Source organism: Punica granatum, chromosome 4 (assembly GCF_007655135.1).
Source record: "Punica granatum isolate Tunisia-2019 chromosome 4, ASM765513v2, whole genome shotgun sequence".
NCBI classification, from domain to species: Eukaryota; Viridiplantae; Streptophyta; class Magnoliopsida; order Myrtales; family Lythraceae; genus Punica; species Punica granatum.
The window spans coordinates 39,471,939-39,489,350 of record NC_045130.1 but is presented as its reverse complement, the minus strand read 5'-3'; the positions used below and the strand labels follow the sequence as shown (position 1 = coordinate 39,489,350).

Genomic DNA, 17,412 nt, shown 5'->3' with positions numbered 1-17,412 from the left:
AAAAACACTCCGTGATCTCCTTCTCTTCTTCTATTCTATTGCCTTTTCCCCTCACCCACAGCTAATTATAGAAGTGTCAATTGTCAATCACACTTTTGGTTGGGGAAAAATACAGATCGAGGAAAAATAAAGCTAAGGCAAAAAAAGTCCACCAACCCAACAATACAAATCTATCCCCAAATGACCATGTGAGGTGAATGATCATTAAACTAGCTAGTTAAGGGGGATTTGAACTTCCCTTCCATTCCATCTTTATATATATCACATTCAATACAGTGTATATATTCACCCTTTTCCCACTGTAGAATAATGCATGATTTCTATATTTATCACATGGTCTAATTAATGTGATTCTACCAAATTAGTCTATGCACATGTATCAACCAGTGCGCGGGCATACCAGCAATTCCCATACACGTACGTACAATGTGCGTATCTTAGCAGTCAAAACTAATCAAAATTAGGTCTAGCCATGACATATTGGTCGGTCAGCTTGCAATGTTGTTGGACTGTTTGAAATTGCGTGGAAAATGTTGCACAAGTCATATATATATATATGTATACACACGCACAGATTAATATTAAGTCAAAAGGCCTAGTTTCGTGGTCAACTTAACTGATCGAGATTGCTAGTTGAACTAATACACATATTTTCTTTATATTGCTTTTTGAAAGCAGCACTCGCAGGACCACATAAATATGTGGTCTTAGAGCTTCGGCATTTGGGATTATATTGTATGATGTCTAGTTGGGTTTGATCAATCCCATAACTACTGATCACGAGTCAACAAAAGAGCCTAGATCGATCTTATGTGTATATTTATTATATATATAGAAGCTATAAACTTGGATCTGGTCTCATGTAATGTTGCACATATTTGCAACTTGCACATATGTTGGTCTGGTTTTGCCCGGGAAGTTTGAGGAAAGAAAGGGGGAAGTCAACTCGTTTACTTATTATTAGACAAAGCAAAACATAAATTCGGATTAATTATGATATATATATGTGTGTGTGTGTGTGTGTGTGTGTGTATGTGAATCTAGATTTGTTGCTTCTCAGACACATATTGTGAGTTACACGCGTAATAGCCTCCTTAGCTTGTTGTGTAGTTCCTGCTCCACTAAGACTACTAGCAAATTGTAAGAAGAGGTCACAATGGGTCCACGGTGCGCTCTCATACGTATAGTCTTTGAATCAAATGTTAATTTTTCTTGCACAGTGAGATGTTCAATATTGGAGACTAGTTTAAGATCTAAATATCACTATTATCCAATAACTTGAATTAGTTCAAATAATTTGACACTTGTCCCCTTAAACAATGTTTCGCGAGTTTGAGTCTTTAGACGGAGAAAATTCACATTTGGAGAGTTTTATCTCTTAATAGGTCAAGCTGAATTAGTTAGATTTCCGGATATTAACATACACATCGAAAAGAAAAGAAAATCATAGATATTCCCATGAAATCGATTAATGCTCCCTCCCGATCGAGTAGAGGGTCTTGCTTACAACTATATATAACATGCAAAAGTGGAATCTTCGGAATCATCAGTCCCCATGTCTCTCTCTGTTTTGATTGGTTGTATAGTCGTAATGAAAGGTTCCCGAACGGCTAAATAAAATTGATTCCCGGAAAGACAAAGCAAAACAAAACAAAATAAAAACAAGGCAAAGTAATAGATTAATTAATTGACAGAGTTTAAATTTTCAAAGGAAGTGGCCATCAATTGTGGGATAGGATGGGATGGTCCTATACTTATCGTGGAAGAAAAAAGCGTTTTGTTGGCAGCCGAGCCGAATGGACATCTCCAAGTCAGTCATGTTCTCTTATTACCATTTTCTAGTCAGTTTACAGGTCGACACTCAGCCATAGCTCGATGTTTGAATCAATAGGAACATATGTTAACGATAATCATACCAATACAGGGACCAAACTGGCCGGGATAGAACAACTGGTCACAACATCCCAAGAAGAAGAAGAACAATAAATAACGATAAATTATTGATCGAGTATATATATATATATATATATTTGCGCATCGAGTAATACCCGAGCAGAAGACTCGAATGTGAAAAATTGACTTCACAATAGTCTCATATCTTTTCATATCTAAATACTATGATTGGTTTTTATTCATGGACAGTGAATGCGTAATACTCTCCGAGTATTTTCTCGATGAAGATAGAGAAGTATATGATTTGTTTATAGAGCTCTCTCTAATACAATATTAAATAAAAAGGGGTAAAGAAGGTGAGCCCTCATCTCATGCCTTCAAATTTTAGTATGCAGAAAAATCAATTCACACGAGGAGACACACCACGAGCCAAACACGCCACTCCCTCCCTTCATGCTCTGCTGATTTCCCCTTCCCATTTCTCCCACCATATCCTTCTCCTTGTCCCTCCCTCCATCTCTCTCTGTCTTTCTTCAGTTCACTGACCATTTGATCCACCACTTCCTTCTTCTTCTTGAGCTCTCCCTTCTCTCACAAATATTGCTAGCTTAGCTCCGATCCGTGTATTGCATAATATTATAGTTCATGGCTTTGGATACATGGCTGATCAAGAAGGTGAAGTCCGCCCTATCCAACCGCCACGACCCCGGGGTTGCAAAGCCTAATATCCCGCCTGCCCGCCCCTCGCCCTCGGTGAAGCCACCGGTCCAGAATAAGAAGCCAAACAACAACAACAACCACAATAATATTAATAAGAACGACAACGTCCTCGGCATACTCTCCTTTGAGATTGCCGGCCTCATGTCTAAGCTCCTTCACCTCTGGCACTCCCTCTCCGACAAGAGCCTCATCCGCCTCCACAATGACTCCATCCTCTCCCTAGATGGGGTCCGCAAGATCGTCTCTCCCGACGAGTCCTTCCTCCTCGGCCTAGTCTGCGCCGAGATGGTTGAGAACCTGAGGACCGCTGCAGCCTCAGTGGCCCGCCTCAGCCTGAGCTGCGATGACCCTGGCCTCTGCGAGTTTGCCCAGGCCTTGGAGGAGTTCGCAAACACGGGAATGGACCGGCGCGGCTGGGCCCTAGGGCCGAAGGAGATGGAATCCGTGGCTAAGAAGATGGACCGCTACGTTAAGGCCACGGCCTCTTTGCAAAGGGAGATTCATGAGCTCGCCGCAATGGAGAGCAGCCTGAGGAAGGCTGTGCAGATGAGCAGCGCGGCGGAGTCCAATAGCAAAGTGCTTGATCTCCGGCAGAAGATCCTATGGCAGAGGGAAGAGGTGAAGAGCCTTCGGGAGAGGTCCTTGTGGGCCCGCAGTTTTGACATGGTGACGTTGATCCTCGTGCAGTCGGTCTTCACAGCCCTCGCGAGGATCAAGCTTGCGTTCTGCCTTGGAGGAAGGAACTACCCGTCGACGCTCCCTTGCAGCCTCTCCGCTTCCGCTGCCGTTCACCCCGGGCCTCACCAGCATACCTGCTCCATGTCCGGGCCGCTGAAGCCCGAGGAGGTGGAGGAAAACACTCCACCGGCTGAGGGGTTCTTCGGGAGCAACTCGAAGGTGCTGAAGCCACCAGAAAGCACACTTGGGAATGCTGCACTGGCCCACCACTATGCAGGGCTGATCATCGTGATCGAGAAGATGATCAGGTCGCCGCACCTGATCGGTCTCGACGAGAGGGAGGACCTCTACTCGATGCTGCCAGGGAGCATACGGTCAGCCCTCAGGAACAGGCTGAGGGGTGCAAGGATGTGGGTGGCGGACCCGGGCCTGGCAGTGCAGTGGAGGGAGGCGATGGGGCGGATCCTGGGGTGGCTGTCCCCGCTAGCACATAACACGATCAAGTGGCAGAGCGAGAGGAGCTTCGAGCAGCAGAACTTAGTGCAGAGGATGAATAAGATCAGCAATGGCAGTAACAGTACTGTGTTTCTGCTGCAGACACTGCACTTCGCAAACAAGGAGAAGGCGGAAGCCGCCATTACGGAGCTGCTGGTCGGGTTGAATTACATATGGCGGTTCGAGAGGGAGATGATGGCTAAGGCCTTGTTCGATTGTGCCAACAAACAACATCACCTTTAACAGTTCTGTGAATAATACAGGCTCAAAGAGACGTTGATGATGATGATAATGGTGGTGATCCTTCTTTCACATTTCGTTAAGATTTTTGGGATAATTTTGCTTTTCTCATTTTCCCTTTTCTTTTCCCCCCCTTTGGGAGTTAATTCACTTTTGCTCGGGTATCGACTGGATGGATTCTTGTCACGAAATACCTTCGGTGAGTTTCAGAAAGGGGGCGGAAGTTTCCAATCTAGATTTAGAAATTTGAGGGTGAGAGATGCTTTCTTATAGTGATCTGTTGTATATGGCAAGAAAAATGTATGAATTAATCCATGTAAAGAAGAAGAAGAAGAAAAATTTGACATACGATTTTGAGTAATTAATTCTGGAAAATGTACTGTTGCTCGGTTTGAATTCATAATGATTTCCCCAGCTCCTACTGATAATTGCCGAGCAATTATACATATTGAGATTCGGTTCTATCAATTGGTCAAGAGTTGAAGACTTATTATTATTAACGTTAAATCATTGCGTACCAACTACTCTCATAGCCATGAAGCACCAACGTTCGAACGTTCTAATCGCACAAAAGTTCAAGCATTCTCATACACATAAATCATCTCGTATCCTTACAGCAACACCCGAAAAAGGATCAGGAGATCTGAAAATCGACTGAAAGTAGCCCGTAGCGACACCGCCCAACTGTAAGAGACGAATTCAGTGAACATTAAGAATGAACGACAAAAGCGGACATTTTGGGCCCTATTGTCCCCATCTATCTTTCCCTTTTTCTAGTCTCTTTTTTCCCCTAACAGCTCATCAGAAGAAACCATAGACGAGGAGCCAAAGCATCTCCTCCTAAATCCTGTCACCTTCTCATTATTGTCGCTACGGCAGTGCTCTCCCTAGCTTTAAAGCAGTTCGAGACATACTTGCTGACATTTTAAAAGATTTCTCTGTTCTTTATCTTGCTTTTTGATAAGCTTTGGAGGCACTGTAGGCCTTGGTGCCCCATGTTTTCATTATTGTCAGCCCATTCCCGCATTATCACCTCAGCTTGTTGGCCATGAGAAGGGAAAAAGTGAACGGAGAGGTCCAAACCACTGAATTTCTTAAAAGAGACGGTTCGGGTTTCAGTAGGCAACACCAAAGATCCATGCGTATTTCAGACCATCAGTAGGTGGTGTTCTGATACAATGCAAGGGAAACGCTAATAATCATGAAGGACAATACTCAGGTTTCCTCATAAAATACAGTTGCAGCAGCAACAATATGCTGATACTCGAAGTATAAATTAAAAGAGAGAACCCCGTATTGATCCTTAGGATGTTGGATCGGCATTGTGCCATCCTTTGGTGCACGGGGGGATGCTCACGAACTCATCGAACTCCTTCACATGGATATCACAGCATTTCCACTGCAGAGAAAGCGTGAAAAATCATATAAATGCATTGGAGAATTTGTAACTAAAGGGCAGCAGGTTCCATCAATAACTACATAATGTCCGTTTTCATACCCCTCTCATACGGTCGTGGAAAATGGCAGGCCCGGGGTGATAACTGCATGCTGCCTCGTGATTGTCCTTTTCTTTAAAAGTCTGACCACACCCCTTGTTTTTGCAAATTTGAGGCTGGTTTATATCAACTATCTTCTTTGCTGGAGGAGAAGATACATGTTCCTTTTTATCACTTTCAACTGGTGCAGGTGTCACAACATTTACCGAGTCTTTTGGCTGTGAACCTGAGAAAACGCAATATCTGTCAAAGCTCAATGGATGAAAAGCTCTTAAAGAAGAGAATGAGCGGATACAGTACCCCTATCTGTGCAAGTTACTCATTAGACATTTGTCATAAAAGACAGTTACACCAATCTCAAAACAACAATATTACTCATTTCAATACACCAGACCGTCTATATTCTGTTTCTATCTTTTGGCTGACTGTTGCAGTGCAGCAATAGAATATGTCGGGTGAAAACAATCATCTAACAAACTTCTTCTACAGAAATAGTAGACAGCTGTTATCTATACTAAAGTCATATACATCCTACCGGGAACTGCAATCAACACACTTGCTAACAACAAAGGCTAAATAATGAAGGCACTACGCAATAACCTTAAGAACCAAAAGCATATAAAGTACCGTGATCGGAGCAGAAGAAACCCTGCCGACACCGCGAGCAAGATTCTCTGGTCGATTGGTTAGTTGCAGAAGCTGGACTGGCAACAGGAATTGAAGCCCTAGGAGTTGCCACTGGCTTTACTGTTAAAACTGGTTTCTCAGTTGTATGTTTGCCTGTCTTGCATCTGCATCAATTGGAACTATTAGCTAACAATATGATCTTATCAAATTTAGAAACTCATCCATGTCCAAGAAGATTCATGGGCCAAGATCACAAGCTTAGCCTTACGTTTCCACATTCAACACGTCTCATCGAGTATTAGCTATTGTACAAGCAAAGAGCTCAAAAACCATTCCTCATTGGAACTTTAACAGACCAGTGCTAAGCTTTTCGAAATTTAGACCTGCTTTCAGCTGGAACATATAAATGGCGATGTACTTTCTGATGATCCAGATGTAAAAAGTAGATATGCACATCCTCATAATTTTAAAGCAACAAATACATGGTAATTGCCTATGGTTAATAATAGTCTCTTTCTGCTTAATATTAACAAAAGCGCAAAGTAAGTTTTCTCATAACAAAGCAACAGGTCGTGAATATACTTTCCGAACGCAACTGCCACATCAACATCCGCTTCCATGGAAAACTATGAAATAATAGCATTCAAATTGAACTTCCCAAGAACAAAAAGGAAAAGCTAACATACCCTGGAATTTCCAAGAACAGGTTAAAATCATGACTTCTTTTCTTGCAGCAACTCCATTCTTTCATCCCATCATGAAATATAGGCTGCATAGCAAAGACATTGAGCTTACTATATGGAAAAAAAAATGTTTGAAAATAATATAATGAAATAAAAGTCCGACAACAAATAATTGCAAGAAAACTTACCCCCTGACATGATGAACACACCCATCAAAGCACCAGCACCAATTCGTGCAGACAGAAAGAGCTAATCAGTATATAAACGCATGGACATAATATTATATGTACAAGTGAATGACTTGGCATATTAATAGAAAATTTTATGATCTCTGCTAGTTTGAAAGCCTTGCTCAATCCCGACCTCAAAGAATGACTAGTTTCACCAGGAAGATTGATGATGGGGGAACTGACACCACTTTAAACAAAGCTCATCACAGGTTTTCCTCAAAACTTAGGCTTCATTCCAACAAGTAGCAATTAATCAGAACAATGCAAAAGTAGTGATTTCTTTTCCCCCTGAACGGAACTGTCCTGTAATTCCAACAACTTCTGTTCCAGTGTTTATTTGTCATATCGTCCGTTCATCATCCTTCTATTAAAGTACACAGAGAGCTTGTAACTCATTCAGCATGAGGTCGGACATCCATTTATCATTCAATAAAATACACGCCCGACCTCCATAAATTCAGACCTCCAGCACGCAGAATGCAGAAGATCTCTGGTTAACTATTTCAACAACAGTGATCGTGACACAACAGCAAAAACCAACATGAGCAAGTTAGTTCCTGACCGGCCGCGACCACTCATACTCGAAATCGTGACACAACAGCAAAAACCAACATGAGCAGAGAGAAAAAAGGTTGAAGCTTTGAGAGAGATAGAGGGGGTTGGTGTTGGCCGGCAAAAGGAGCTTACGGCGTCGTGATATCGGCAGGAGTCTTCGGGATTGTCGTCCTCGGAGAAGAAGGCGTCGCATCCGATCCTCTGGCACCGTACCTTCGCCATTCTCTTCGTCGTCCGAGAAAGCTGAACGCGAACTAAAGCTTTGCACGGACAGAACAGTACAACGGAAGTACTCGAATCGATCCCCAAGTCGTCGTCGTATTCTCGAGCACAACACGTCAATTGCGTCAATTCTCGAGCGAGTCGGCTCAGCTTAATAGGCCATGTCGGTGGTTTCTGGGCTGGTCTCTTAACTTTAGAAAAGCCCATAATTAATGGGCTTCCTCCCCCTTTTTGGTCGGGCTTTAGTGATGACTGAATCACCGATCTTTCTAATGAAGCGAAATAAAGGGACACGAGAAACCCTATTGCAATAATCGGACTCAGAAATAAACCACTGCAGTACAAGTACACGCCATATCTCGATGACCGATCTTTTTTTTTTATGGATATAGGATGAGACGTCTCACATTATCATCATTATTTGCTTCCTTCGAAAATATCCGTTTCATCCACAAAATTGAAGAGGAGTGCATAAAGAGGGAAGGGAGCATCATTGCAAAAATATAAGAACATCTCATTTTCTTTTGATGTCATGTGCTAAGAAATATATATATTCAGATCCCAGCGATGTTCGACCAAGCGATACATCTTCCGAATAATCCCCTAAATGGGAAACAAAATTGTTATAAAAGAGAACGACATGGATTTGGACCCAGAGAAACACAGCAGGGCTAGTTGATGAAACCATGAAGAAATCCAAATGTCCACAAGTATGATCGTGGCATGAGAAATGCTAGCAGGATGAGTGTCGCAGAGTTATCTACTGAGGACACTCTTACTGGCTTGGAGAATATACACAATGATTCAGGACGTGCCGTGAAGATCGTGTCTAGATATGTACATCAGAGATGTTTGAGCTAAGGAGTGCTGGGTACAACTAAGTAGAACTTTTGCATCGCTCAGGCTTGGCTTGCTTAGCTTAGCAGTTAAACGGTATAATATGTAGAATCTCAAAGAATGGAATCGGCAGCGGGAACGCGGTAAGAGGAAATGAAGGAATCCACTATGTATTCACAATTCGTTGAGATCCCTCCCACCTCTTCAGAGTAATCTGTTGTGCACCTCAATCATCGAAACCTTCTCCTGTTAGACGGACAAGGATGAGAGTTAACAAATTAAATCCACAACAATTCTTCAAATGTCTTCATAATTCAGACATCGGGGGAGAGAGAGACGGAGACCTCATTTGGTATGGAGCTTTCCGATGGAAACCAGTGCATGAGTACTCCCAAGTTCACGACAGCAGGGATCAGCTTGAACAAGAGAGGAGTTGTGACCTGAATAACCATAACACTCGAATCAGACACATTTTAATGGAATGAGAACAAAATATCTGGGGTCAAACGGTCTGTTCTGTTTCACTGGAGATGGACCCTTTACCAGACTAAGGGCTGTCGTCCCGAGAAGAAGAAGATACATCTTCCCCTGCATTGAACCAGGACATGTCATTCAACAGCAAAGTGCACTGTTTTAGGAAAGGAAAACTATAGAGCTCAGAATTAAATTCTGGATTTAAACAAAAATATCTTAGAAGAGTGAAGGTCACCTCAACAAGATGAAGATTTGAGGCGCGGCTCAGGAGAACGAAGGCAAACTCTCCAATTTGTGCGAGCGACACTCCAACCTACCACATGGAACTTCATCAATCAACATGTAGATAACAAGTTAGATTAAATTTCACAGAAGATAGATTGACGGCTTACAAGAAATGATGTCTTGATGTTATACCCAAAGGCCTTGGTGACCAGTGTTACAACAGCTGTCTTAACAACTATGACCAGCATAACAGCGGCCAACAATATATCGACGTGATTCCAGAGGAAATGAACATGTATGAGCATCCCGATGCTAGAGAGGAAGAGGGCTGCAAATAGATTCCGAATAGGTTCCACCTATAATGCGGAATAGAGATACGAAATCATACAAACAAAAACTGATGGAAGACAGCCCACAAAGGAAATAGAATCAGAAGCTTTGAATCTTATTGGGCTAGAAAGAGCAGGAAGGGACCTGGTCAAGAGTATGTTGTGCAAAGTCGGTAGTAGAGATCATAACTCCAGCCACAAATGAACCTAGCTCAAGGCTGAGTCCCAGCTTATCGCTGCACTGAGAATATTAGAGGATATTCATGAGGAACTGCTAAGATTTTGGCCTCGGATCATGATATGTTTCAGTGGAATAATTAAGGTAAATTGCACTCACCCATGCAGATAACAAGCAGAAAGCGACAGCGGCAAGCTGATACAGTTCATTTGTCTACATTGAATGAGAAAATTTATAAGAAAATAGACATGATAAACCAAGAGTAAAGTAGGAAATTATTTCGAAATATAAGTCGAGATTAGTATAATGATGCAATGTTCTGCACTCACATGGGATGATAATTGGACCATTAGCTTCAGAAAGCGGGGGACGAAGGACCAAGAGAGAACAGATGCCGCAAAGAGATATATGGACAAGACCAGAAGCCTGGGGTTGAATGAGACAGATCAAGTGGAGTTCATTCAGACAAGAATACAAATCACAAGTATAAATAATTAGCATAAAAAAAATAGCTGTGCTCACAGTTTCCCCATGGAGATCATTCCAAGAAGCATTCCACTATTACCACCCAAAACTGGCAGCAAAGCAAATAGCAAACCGACAGCACAATCCTGAGGAAAAGGCAGTTCACAATGTCACTAATTCCACGACCCACATTTTCATACTATAGACTTCAATATATCTCATGGAGAACTACCTGAAATATTAATGTTCCTATCGTGACTTGACCATGTAGAGCGTTACTATTATTCCGTTCCACCAGAAATTTTACTACCTGCAATATGGAGAAATCCAAATAATTAACGATACATACATGTAACATATGCATATTTTAAGAAAAGGTATTGATGCATACCACTGCAGTTGATGACATTGAGAGGAAAGCACCAACAAATACACCCTCAGATAGCTTTGCTCCACAGAGCTGCAAAATCACATAGAGGATCAGGATCTATTAAAATAAACCAGTAATTTGAAACGAAAAATGAAGGATAACATGACGCTACCATACCATAGCACTTGTTCCGCAGAAAAACATAAAGATCACAACCTGCAGTAGCCCTCCAAGCACCGCAACTGGCCCCACAGCTTTTAACTGAGTGAAAACAAAGTCAGTAGAGCTTCTCCTGGGGGCGCAATAACTATGTTTTTACTGGCAATGATGCTAACGAAATTTTCATGCATACTGTTAAATAGAACCTTGAAAATATGAAGAGCATCCACACTCAGATTTACAGTACCTTTGTTAAAGAAAATTCCAGTCCTAAAGCGAAAAGGAGGAAGACAACACCAAACTGTGCCACAGTCTCAACCTGTTTAAAGGAAGAGAATGTTCATGCACGTTCCAACTAGACATCAAGTAATCAGCACTTAATGGTCAAAATACTGTACCTGAACCATTTCATGGATAAATTTGAGACCCCCTGGTCCAATTATTGAACCCGCAAGAAGATAGCCAACAATCACCTATAAGAATATGAATCTCAGTACAGTCTAATGATGTAGAATATATGGCACTAAGGCTTTATTAGCATAGAGAAGTCTCAATTAGCTATTTTCACAAACCGGTTGACCGAGACAGGAACTGACAATTCCACCAATGGCTGCAGAAACTATGGCGACCACCAAATCTGAGATCAATCTGTAGAAATTTGAAATGACAATATCACTAGATGCTTGAAATGCATGTGACATGAACAATGCCAATTGATTACAATCCAAAGTTTACTTCATCATCTCCCCACACATCCGCAAAATCGACTTTGAAGAGGGGAAGAGTTAAAGAGAAAGTACTAACCTCAAATCGACTTGAAGTATTGGATATTTGGATTTTTTGTTTGACATTACAAACTCATTGTCCTGTCAGTAACAAGTACATCAATCCAAGTACTACCGATTTTCCAAAAAATAAGTAAATAAATCCAGTCATACTTAAGTTCTCAAAAAATACACTTATTATCAACTGGCTGCGAACCTTATTGTCAATCAAGGTTGTACTGTCATCAGAATCTTCATTTTCAAGGGTAAACACATCTTGTAACTGGAACGGTTTTGTGCCACTGAAGATAAGAAATGCCAAATCCAGAAAAAAAAATAAAAAAAAAGTCATTTTATACGCAAGAGAGAATCACAAGCAGCTCTGTCACATAAGTGCAACACTCTAAGGTGCGACCGTTACAAGCATATTTAATCAGTAGACTTACTTTGCCTCTCCTGTGTCATTTCTTTTGGTCTTGTCATGAGTGATTTTAGCTACAGTCTCCAGTACTGCCTGTCAATCATGCTGAGAATTATATTCAAGGTGAAACAAGAAAGAAATTTGCAGATATATTAATAATATATGTAAGCTAGCACTCACTAAATAATAGTAAGAAACCATAAAAATCACTCTCATATTAGGAAGCTTTTCACGCTAGAGGCCTAGAATTGTTTAATTCCATAACATATTCTGGATCTGTGCCATGATCTTGGTATATAACATACCCTAGCAGTCAATCAGCTGCAGATTTCCAAATCAAGATTTAAGGGCTACCTACAGAATTGGTTATTTCATGACAGAGATTTCAAAAGGACAAAGAGCTTCGCGAACTGGTCATACTCAATAATGGACTCTGAAAAGAATATTTAAAATGGAAAACAAAACTGACTTGCTGACCAGCTACGCTGTCGTTGAAGCTGCTTCCTTCAGTACCTATAAAGGCATATCATTCAATTAGAGCTTCTCTAACAAAGAAGCAAGAACACTTGCTGAACTATTCTAAATATAGTTGGTTAATTCAGGATTTTATCGCACTAATCCAAAAAAAAAAGGAGCAAGAACACAAAAAATAACCAAAGCAGTAGGAAAAAGAACTGCCGGACAGAAAACACAACTTGATTAACTCCCGGAATTTCTAGAAGTAGAGAACAAAAGAAAAAGACAAAAAGGAAAAAAGGTATACTCAGTTTTCAACTTGCTGGAAATACAAAATCAAAACTTTTCTAGGAAATAAGAATTGATATGCAGACTCTGTCAAGTGTACGAGCAGCAGCAGATTTCTAGGCATACATAGAAATGAAAGGTACTTGTAACATGGTGTCTGAACTTTAGGTCTACATTCAAGCATTCGCTAGACCCAGCATGTCGGTTATGATTCTGCATGGACATGGCCAGACAAAAGCAACCTCCACGGGTCCAACAAGATGAGAAACAAAGCATGGCATTGGCATTCCCCTTTCCCCTAATTGAGCATATTTTTGCACTTTTGAAATTCTTTTAGTCAGTCAGACATGTACCACAATTGAGAACCATGAACAGGTCTATGTAGGAGTTTCTTTTAAGTAATCTCATAAATAAGAAACATAACCTTCATGGAAAACTTGTAAAGCATTCATTGAGTGCCAGAAAACCTAAAGAATGGCCACCGGATATTTGCAAAATTAATTCTTAGAATCAGTCTCAACTTTCCAGGGAATAATGTCATGAGCTTTTACTCGTTTACAAAAGTTCTTTGAAGTTTAGCTCATCAACTCCACAGGGTATTTTTCAAACCAGAACCAGTTCGAATACTGGTTGCAGAGTTGGCTCCAACTAAATTGCTGGTTCCAGCATATTGTTGCTTTCGTGGTGAAATCAGCTCTGCAATAACTAACTAATTAAGCATACAAGCTATGACAACGACGATAAGCCTGAAACTGACTATCAACGCCATTGTTCACTCCACCCAAGATAAGCTGCCAATTTGCTGTCTTATATATTGCGTTCGTAGGACGGCAGAACTCACTCTGGACCAAAATTTGTTCTACCGCCTAGAAATGTAGCTAACAAAAACAAATTTAGGTGTTCAGAGATACACCTAGAATCCTTCAGAAAGTCAAAATTCTGTTAAGAACAGCGGTTGGACTTCGTCCCCAACTCATAAATATTAACCAATATGCGCATTGGGGAGACCAAACCCCAAAAACACCAACAAAATGTTTTTCATGTTTTCTACCCGCGGGATTCACTGCACGGAATCGATTACCTTCAGGCTGTTCGTTCTCGGAGAACTCCTTCTCCAGAACCCGATCGAACATTTGAGCAATACTCCCCTCCCCCAATTCCGGGGCGCTCGAGTTCACGAGATTGCCGTAGAACCTCTCCCTTATTTCCTTCTCGGATCTCGCCCACACGGAACCCGACATCAACAGAAAAACCAACGCGACGCAGCGGTAGAACCCATTCAACCTCCGGCTCAAGCTATGGAGTCCCATCCCGAATCGCGCGTCTACTTCCGTTCTCTCCCTGTCAAATGCGTTAGCTAGCAAACGTGACAAATGCAGGGAGAGAGACCGAAAGAAACGAACTTTAACGTACGATTGAAGATACCTGAGCATAAACCAGAGAGAGAGAGAGAGAGAGAAGAGATCGGGGACAAATTTTGCAGAGATGGCTTTGCTTTCCTCAGATCGCGCGTCATAGGTATTTGCTGCGGGATCGAGTGTTGCAGGAGGGCGGGATCCAGTGCGGACGCGTCCATGCGTGGCGTTGATGTTGACTTTTATTATTTGTGATTTAGCAACGAATTTTACTTTTTCAATCACAAGTCAACGTTACGCTCCCACGGTTGAGGTCACAGGTTCGATATTTATTAGAATTATTCGTATCTATTTATTAATTATTAAAATTTTTTTTATTATATTAGACTTTGAAGCTCCTTAGTAATTTTTAAAAACTATTTTTTATTGGACTAATTTCTTTTTCCTTTTTTTATTTTTCTTTCTTTAGATCTTTTTTTCAATATATATATAACTAAAATTTAATCGGGTGCATAATAAATGAGATTGTATGAGCATAATAAATGCTTAAAAGAAAATTTAAAAAATATGAAAAAAGATAATAAAAAACAAAGATAATAATTAATTTTTTTTAATAAATACAATTAATGTATCTAAATCTCCTTCTTATTGTATAAAAATTCAAAGAAAATAAAAAGAATAAGAAAAAAAATTAAAGCAACGAATAGTAATTAAAAATATTTAATAGATGCAATTCAATGTACCTAAATTTCTTACTAGATACGATAAAAAGAAAATTTTTGATGTAATTACTTAATTATATATAAGTGATAAATGCATGTAAAGAATTAAATTAACATGACATTATAAAAATTGAGCCTAGTTTGTAGAAATTGAAAAAAAAAATTGATGTTCTTACAAAAATTAATGAAGTATACGTGCAATTTATCATAAAAAGCAAACATATATATGCACGAGCATATTGAAAAGTACTAGAATTCAACGGGTTAAAAAGAAGAATCATGAATCATAGAAAATGATTATCTTTTAATAAATTCTAAAACAATAAGAAATATAGAAAAAGTATGTATAAAAAATAGAGTTAATATATATAATGTCTCATTATATAAAATAATAGCAATCCTTACCCGCGAATGAAGATTATATAAATTGAAAAAATAATATTATATAGAATAATAACAATTTTTATCCATAAGCAATATTTCTTAAATTTAAAAAATAATATAATTATATATAGTACAAACTAAATTGTGAAAGAAATTAAATAAATTTACAAGACATAATAAGAATATTGATTATAAAATTTTAATTGGACTATTCAAAGCATGCATACAACTCTATTGTAAATTATTTTTGAAAATTGATTGTTCGAAACTTTTATTTTCAATAATAATAATACTAATAAGTAAATTAATATCTTAAACTGTGATCATTATTATTCGTATAAAATATAAATATATGAATATAAACTCTACGCACGGAATTGAACACTAGTATATAAGAAAAGAAATTTAAATTTGCTATAATTGGGAATTTTTGCTTTTTGAGTAAATGAGAGAGCTCTCTCTCATTCATTATTTTATTAACAATGCAAGATCGATAATAAATTCCAAGATTTCCGCAATCAAAACAATCTACAACCACCGTTATATAAGATTTGTTATGGCAAGTGGGGCGTCAGCTTACAATATAGAGATAGAACGTAAGAATATGGTTCGTTCGGTCGTCCGTTCGGATAACCATCAAAGGACCCGGAGGCCGGTGGCTGGACATTCTACAACAGAGCTTGTACCTCCTCAATGAGATGGATTTGGGCCTAAACCTTTTGTTTTCTTCTTATTGTATTATAGGTGATGGACCGACCCAATGATGAAAGATAAGTGGGCCTCCTTATGGAATTGCACACCAAGTCCAACCCCAATCAAACAGGTCCAATTGTATATGTATATAGGCCGACTGTTCAATCGACGTACATTTATTAATGATAATTTATTAAATATTTTAAATAAATATGAAATATATAGTCTCTTCTATGCTTCTTAAGGAGTGATCGGACATCGGACCAACTGAACGTGATCCCGGCATTAATTGAATTGACCATTTAAAGCGATTAGTTGCATGATCGCGACTAGCTTAATTAACGCAGAGTTAAGTCATTATATATTGCAAGGCTTGAAACCTAAAAGGAAAAATAAATAAATAAACAAAACAAAAAACTTGCGATTCTCATGTCGAATTATTGCCGAATAATAAATGTAATTTGGAACTTTATGAAATTACAATGAAAGTTGGTCCGCTGGGCAAGCGGTGCGGCCCATGTAATGTACTCATCTTTCTAGTTATGGTGAGTATGGAAATTGACTTGGAACAGCCAAATTATTATTGACCGATGGGGCCTAAAAGCATCAGTCTTGCCGTCGTTCTTGGAAGCATTCCACATGGAAATGGAATTGACATCTTCCGATTTGCTCCTCGTATATTTTTGAATTTAACTAGGTTCTATTTCTAGCTTTCCACACCCCCCCCCCCCCCCCACCATGTTGTTAAAATTATTAAAATTCAATATTATCCTTTTCTTTGTGCAGGCGTCAAAATTTGAGATTGAAATTTTAAAACATAAATCCAAGGCTATTTTTTGGAACATTTATATCGACTTAGTGGGCATATATAGAAGAATTTGTCATATGTGGGTGAGTTAGATTTGAATGTAGAGGCAAATTCAACCGCGCTTACTCCTTCAAATTATAATTATATATACTCGAAGCATTGGCTGACAGATAAAAAGAAAAACAACTCAATTTCGTATCATCAATCAAGTCTCACCCACCATTTATTTCTTATATTACATTTACATATAATTATGTACACTTGTAAGTATGTTATTAGAACGAAAAAAGGGTCCATGTCAAATTCCAAATTGTAATATATATATGATGTAATGTAATGTCACGGTACAAGCTAAAAAGACAAAAGGTAGGGTTTCTTAAAATAAGAGATAATTCGACATAAAGTCGGAATAATTAAAGAGTAGAAAATAGGAATCACAATGATAAAAGTGATTCGAAGAGCGAAGCAAAGTCCAAGTCATCATCCTAACATTCTCATTCTATTAAAACGTTTTCAAATCCAACTTAGTGGCATGCATTATATTGTTCCAAAACCATGTTGGTGATCTTGGAATCTCCTATAGGAACGATTTAAAAAAGGACCAAAAAAAAAATTACTTGGCTTAATCTCTAGTACAAGCGTTGA

General features: G+C 39.4%; 3 protein-coding genes across 4 annotated transcripts; 1 reads left to right on the top strand and 2 right to left on the bottom strand.

Moving 5' to 3' along the window:
• Positions 1 to 2,538: 2,538 nt before the first annotated feature.
• LOC116204420 lies at positions 2,539 to 4,029 on the top strand. Its single transcript, XM_031536491.1, has one exon. It carries the CDS (start codon positions 2,539 to 2,541, stop codon positions 4,027 to 4,029), a length of 1,491 nt encoding a protein of 496 aa, XP_031392351.1.
• A 1,067-nt stretch (positions 4,030 to 5,096) lies between these two features.
• On the bottom strand, positions 5,097 to 7,944 carry LOC116202207 (cysteine and histidine-rich domain-containing protein RAR1). Its single transcript, XM_031533650.1, has 6 exons — positions 7,750 to 7,944; positions 7,021 to 7,023; positions 6,836 to 6,918; positions 6,150 to 6,313; positions 5,525 to 5,748; positions 5,097 to 5,425 (listed from the first exon to the last, which is right to left on the bottom strand). The coding sequence occupies exons 1-6, from the start codon at positions 7,837 to 7,839 to the stop codon at positions 5,330 to 5,332; spliced, it is 660 nt and encodes a 219-aa protein (XP_031389510.1). The 5' UTR covers positions 7,840 to 7,944; the 3' UTR covers positions 5,097 to 5,329.
• A 397-nt stretch (positions 7,945 to 8,341) lies between these two features.
• On the bottom strand, positions 8,342 to 14,388 carry LOC116203745 (K(+) efflux antiporter 5). Of its 2 annotated transcripts, XM_031535640.1 has the most exons (21): positions 14,231 to 14,388; positions 13,887 to 14,146; positions 12,531 to 12,574; positions 12,087 to 12,154; positions 11,858 to 11,942; positions 11,681 to 11,742; positions 11,449 to 11,524; positions 11,275 to 11,349; positions 11,124 to 11,195; positions 10,895 to 10,978; positions 10,739 to 10,807; positions 10,580 to 10,657; positions 10,405 to 10,493; positions 10,212 to 10,308; positions 10,042 to 10,095; positions 9,850 to 9,945; positions 9,543 to 9,731; positions 9,386 to 9,463; positions 9,220 to 9,264; positions 9,021 to 9,116; positions 8,342 to 8,922 (listed from the first exon to the last, which is right to left on the bottom strand). In XM_031535640.1, the coding sequence occupies exons 1-21, from the start codon at positions 14,236 to 14,238 to the stop codon at positions 8,881 to 8,883; spliced, it is 1,767 nt and encodes a 588-aa protein (XP_031391500.1). In that variant the 5' UTR covers positions 14,239 to 14,388; the 3' UTR covers positions 8,342 to 8,880. The 2 variants fall into 2 exon arrangements, with proteins under 2 accessions (XP_031391500.1, XP_031391499.1); XM_031535639.1 differs by having other exon boundaries at positions 13,887 to 14,304.
• Positions 14,389 to 17,412: the final 3,024 nt, after the last annotated feature.